Raw genomic sequence first — 4898 nt, 5'->3', positions numbered from 1 at the left:
GGGGAGCCGGCCTGGAGCACCTCGGGGAAAGGCCTGGAGCACCTCGGGGAGCCGGCCTGGAGCACCTCGGGGAGGGGCCTGGAGCACCTCGGGGAAGGGCCTGGAGCACCTCGGGGAGCCGGCCTGGAGCACCTCGGGGAAGGGCCTGGAGCACCTCGGGGAGCCGGCCTGGAGCACCTCGGGGAAGGGCCTGGAGCACCTAGGGGAGGGGCCTGCAGCACCTCGGGGAAGGGCCTTCTCTCAGGCTTTCCTGCACCTTTCAGTGCCTCCAGAGGACAGATGACATGGTTATCTAAGTTGTTGTGGGGTTTTTGTTTAAGTTTTTGGGTATTTAGGTTAAATTTTTGCTTTTATTTCGTTTTTGAGACAGGGTCTGGCTCTGGCTGGACTGCAGTGGTGCAATCAGCTCACCACAGCCTGGACCTTCAGGGCGTAAGTGATCCTGCCTCAACCTCCCGGGTAGCTGGAATCCCAGGTGCGCACCACCATGCCCAGCTTTGTTTAAAAGTTCTAAGACAGAATAAGGCAAAAGGCAAAACATAGTAATAACAGCAACCTCTGATCCTCGGCTTGCCGACCACAGTGGGAGACCCCGGGGGCCTGTGCCCCCAGCACCCAAGCTGCTCTCCCTGCAGGGCTGAGCCCCAGGGCTGGGCCTGGCCAACAGGTGCCCTGCCATGCCTTTGGTGCCAACTGTCCTGGGTCTCCTGTGGGGGAGCCCCTCCCAGCTGTGGCCTGCCGACAGGAGCTCTGGGATGCTGGGGGGAGAACTGTGTCCCACACTCTCAGCTGGTTGGCACCTCCCTGCCTTGGGGAGCAGCACGGTGTCACCCTCTGCCCAAGGCATCGTGGCAAACACCACGACCGCATCTACTCAATAGAGTCAAGAAACCAAGCCAGACCCGTGTGGTGAATGACGACGGTCACTTCTGTGGGGCCCACAGGGCCGGCCTCCCAGACCTAACAGTCTTCCACCGGGAGTCCTAAACCCTAAGCAAAGTTGGGGGCAGTGGCCAGATCCGGGGTGGTAAACTCCAGTGGCCTCTAGCCCTTCCCCAGCTCCACCTCTCCCCTCCCACCCCATCTCATCTTCCCCTCCCACCCCCTCCTGCCCTCCCCTCCCAACCCCCACCTGTCCCTTCCCACTCCTCCATCCTCCCATCCCACCCCTCCCATCTTCCCCTCCCACCCCCATCCCCCAACCCCCTATCCTGCCCTCCCTTCCCCTGACTGGCCCCAGCAGGATACGACGCCCTCGAAGGCCTCCCCACACCAGTCCAGGATCTGCCGGAGGCGTGTGCGGTGCTGGCCACCGGCCTGGCTCTCCCCGATCAGGGCGGAGTAGGTGGCGAAGAGGACACCCTCTGAGGTAGTAGTGTCGCCGTACTTGATCTGGGGATGCACGGGGGGGCGGGTGGGATGGGGGCCCAGCTCACTGGGCTCCAGACCTGGTCTCCCTATCTGAGGGGGAGCTGGGCAGAGCGTGCCCCGGCTGCCAGCCTGCCCAGCTGAGCAGTCCCCACTTTGCAGGGCACAGTCCCCACCTTGACCCCTGCTGTACTGAGCACATTCCTCACCTTGCTCAGCGCGTGCACTGCGATGCCTGGGGCCTCGATGTCCCGCAGGTCACGCTCTGCGTCGTACTTGAGGTCATTGGAGACGCTGAACCTGCAGGGTGGGGGCATCAGGGGCACTGACCCCTCCTCTTCACCCCTGCCCACCCCTCCCACCCCGGGCAGGGCCTCACCACAGTGCCTTCTTCCGGCCACGCAGGTGATTCTCTAGGATGATTCCGGCCACCGTCCGGCCCTTGCCCACGCCAGCCCCATCGCCGATGAGGAAGCCCGCGCGCTGCCTGCTAGGGAGCAGGACCTCGTGTTGCTGTGGCCGGAGGGCAGATGTTAGAACCTGCGGGTGCTGGCCAAGCCCCTCCCAAGGGGCCTCGTGGAGATGGGCTGGGGACACGTGGTCACCTGGCAAGCGTAGGTGATGGCCTCTAGCTGCAGGGCAGACAGGGCCCCACTGTCGGAGGGCAGGGCCAGGGTGTAGGTGATGTCTGGGGGTGGAACGCTGGACAGTGTGCTGGTCTCCACCACGCGGTCTGGGTGCTGCTTCCCGATCTTGGCTGGAGGAGCAGGGACCAGGGTGAGGTGAAGGGTGTGGCTAAGGGGCGGGGTCAGGGCCGGTCACGGCGAGCTGGGCGGGTCTGGGGCGTGGCCAGAGTTGGCTGGGCAGTCCTGGGGCATGACCAGAGCTGGATGGGCGGGCCTGGGGCGTGGCCAGAGCTGGTTGGGCGGGCCTGAGGCGTGGCCAGAGCTGGTTGGGCGGGCCTGGGGCGTGGCCAGAGCTGGCTGGGCGGGCCTGGGGCGTGGCCAGAGCTGGCTGGGCGAGCCTGGGGCGTGGCCACGGCCTGCTGGGTTGGTTGAGGGCACAGCCAGCAGCTCCGCTCCAGGAAAGGACAAATGCATAAAAATCCTCCCAGTGCCTCTGACGTTCCTTTCATCTCCGCACTCTGGAAACCCTTAACAAGCCCGGATTGTAGAGCCTGTCCCCAGGGCTCTCTGCCCTTTCCTGAAGTTTCAAATTCCCCCTGTGGGCTGTGTGGGCAGTGGTCCCCTGCGCGGTCTGGGTCCCACGGAAGGGTTTGGACCCGTCTCAGGGGCGGGTGCGGCTGGGCCACTCACACTTGGACGGCACGTAGTCGGCATAGGTCTCCGTGTGCCCCAGCTCTTCTGCCTCCTCCTCCTCAGCCTCGTCCTCCTCCTCTGGCTGGCTATGCCCAGTCTGCTCCTACGTGTGTGGCCAGAGCTCAGCGCAGCCTGTAGGCCTGACCAGCCATGGACACTGGCCTCCCCCAGGGGCAGGGGCCAGGCTGACCACGGGCAGCTGAGTGGCCCAGGGGTGGGAGATGGCTCTGTCTGCCCCTGCAGTGAGGTGTGCCCCCGGGGCCTCGGTCTCCTCAGCCGTAAAATGGGCACTCCCAGCTTCTAGGCTGGCCTAGGACCCCTCACACTGGAGGTGCCTGTGCTGAGTTCTCTCCTTAGGTCCTGTGGAAGGGCAGGGGAGGGAGCCCAGCTGGGCCCAGCTCACCTGGTAGCTGACAAGAAGTGGGGTGCTGTGGGAGGGCAGAAAGTCCTCGAAGGCTGGAAACGGCCTGCTGAGTGGGAACAGCTGGAGGGGGAGCAGGACATCAGCCCGGGTCGGTCGGGGCAGGCCACAGTTGATGGGTCTTCCAGTCCCAGTCACCAGAGGGAGGCTCCCCACTGCCCCCTGTCCACTCCCCATCCTCACTCCCCAGGCCCTGGGCCCTGCACTCCTGCTGTTCTCAGGGTGACCCTGGTGCTTCCCAAGCCTCCCCAGTGGGCACCTCCCTGGGGCCTGAGGCTCTCGCTCCTCGTGGCCAGCACCTGGCGGCCTTCCCACTGATGCCTGGGGTGCCCGGAGTGGCCTGGAGGAGGGTGCCCTGCCAGGTCTGATGGACAACAGAGCTTGGTCCCGAGGGAGCTGGCAGGAAGGCTGTGGATGGGGGTCTGACGGGACTGACCCACTGTGTGCCAGACCCATGCAGAGCACGAGGCACTCGGGGCTCTGGAGGGGGAAGAGGAGACAGAGGCAGACAGAGCGGGTGTCCCTGGGTCTTGTCCCTCATCTGCTGGCTCCCAGCACACAGGGTGCGTAGCCCAGGGTAGCCCCACACTCCCCAAGGGCCCCCGTGCGTGCAGTTCCTGAGGCCTCTCGAGCGCAGCGGCTCTTCTGTGAAGGATGGAGCCAGGATGCCCGCCACACAGCAACCAGAGGACACTTCCCACCGGGGCCTCGCTCTGGGGAGAAGAACTGCCCAGAGCCTCACGCCACTGCACCTAGGTGGGGAGCACTGGCCTTGGGGAGCCAAGCCCAGGTATAAGCAGCCAGGTGTGCCGGGCTCTGTGATGAGTCTGGGGCCTACCCTGAGGCTTCCGAACTAACTGGGCATGTAAAGCCTGTGAATGGGCAGGTCAGGGGTGGTGTGGCCTGTCATGCACACTGTCCAGACCCCAACACTGAGGCAAGGTGGACCCCGGAATGCATGACTAGGGGATGGCAGGGTCTAAACTAAGGTCTCTGTGATTCTGGAAAATACTCTTAGAAAAGCAAAAATCCTAATGGTAACATGAGCCATAAAAAATGTGAGCCTGAAAAAAAATTTTTTTTTAATGTGAGCAGGAAGAATTGGAAAAGGGAGAATCTTGGCCAGGCGCAGTGGCTCAGGCCTGTAATCCCAGCACGGTGGGAGGCAGAGGGAAGACGGGTGAGACTGCCTGAGGCCAGGGTTCCAGGCCAGCCTGGGCAACACGGCAAAACCCCATCTCCACAAAAAAATACAAAAATTAGCCGGGCGTGGTGGTGTGTGCCTGTGGTCCCAGCTACTTGGGAGGCTGAGGCAGGAGGACTGCTTAGGCCCAGAAGGTCGAGGCTGAAATGAGCTAACATTGTGAGATTCCGTCTCAAAAAAAAAACAAAAAAAAAAAAAACCCAGGGCTGGGCACAGTAGTTCACACCTGTAATCTCAGCACTTTGGGAGGCTGAGGCAGGTGGATCACGATGTCAGGAGTTCAAGACCAGCCTGGCCAACATGGTCAAAGCCTGTCTCTACTAAAAATACAACAATTAGCTAGGTGTGGTGGCAGGCGCCTGTAATTCCAGCTACTCAGAAGGCTGAGGCAGAGAACTGCTTGATCTCGGAAGGCAGAAGTTGGAGTCTGGAAAGACTGTGCCACTGTACTCTAGCCTGGGCAACAGAGTGAGATTCCGTCCCCCCCAAAAAAAAGCTAGGCACAGTGGCTCACACCTGTCATCCCAGCACTCTGGGAGGCCAAGGCAGGCAGATCACCTGAGGTCAGGAGTTTGAGACCAGCCTG

General features: G+C 62.5%; 1 protein-coding gene across 4 annotated transcripts in view; it reads right to left on the bottom strand.

Annotated features, from left to right (window-relative positions):
• SBNO2 (strawberry notch homolog 2) overlaps window positions 1–4898 on the bottom strand; it is a 67436-nt gene that overhangs the window by 15160 nt on the left and 47378 nt on the right. For all 4 annotated transcript variants that reach the window (XM_037733423.1, XM_017514452.2, XM_017514454.2 and 1 more), the window contains 6 exons: window positions 3091–3171; window positions 2685–2790; window positions 1974–2125; window positions 1748–1881; window positions 1578–1668; window positions 1249–1392 (listed from right to left, as the gene is read on the bottom strand). In XM_037733423.1, the coding sequence (XP_037589351.1) occupies window positions 1249–1392; window positions 1578–1668; window positions 1748–1881; window positions 1974–2125; window positions 2685–2790; window positions 3091–3171 (708 nt within the window). The remainder of the gene's footprint in view (window positions 1–1248; window positions 1393–1577; window positions 1669–1747; window positions 1882–1973; window positions 2126–2684; window positions 2791–3090; window positions 3172–4898) is intronic.

Source organism: Cebus imitator, unplaced genomic scaffold, assembly GCF_001604975.1.
Source record: "Cebus imitator isolate Cc_AM_T3 unplaced genomic scaffold, Cebus_imitator-1.0 Scaffold524, whole genome shotgun sequence".
Lineage (NCBI taxonomy): Eukaryota > Metazoa > Chordata > Mammalia > Primates > Cebidae > Cebus > Cebus imitator.
Note: the sequence above shows the minus strand (reverse complement) of the source record. Positions and strands in the feature narration are given on the sequence as shown.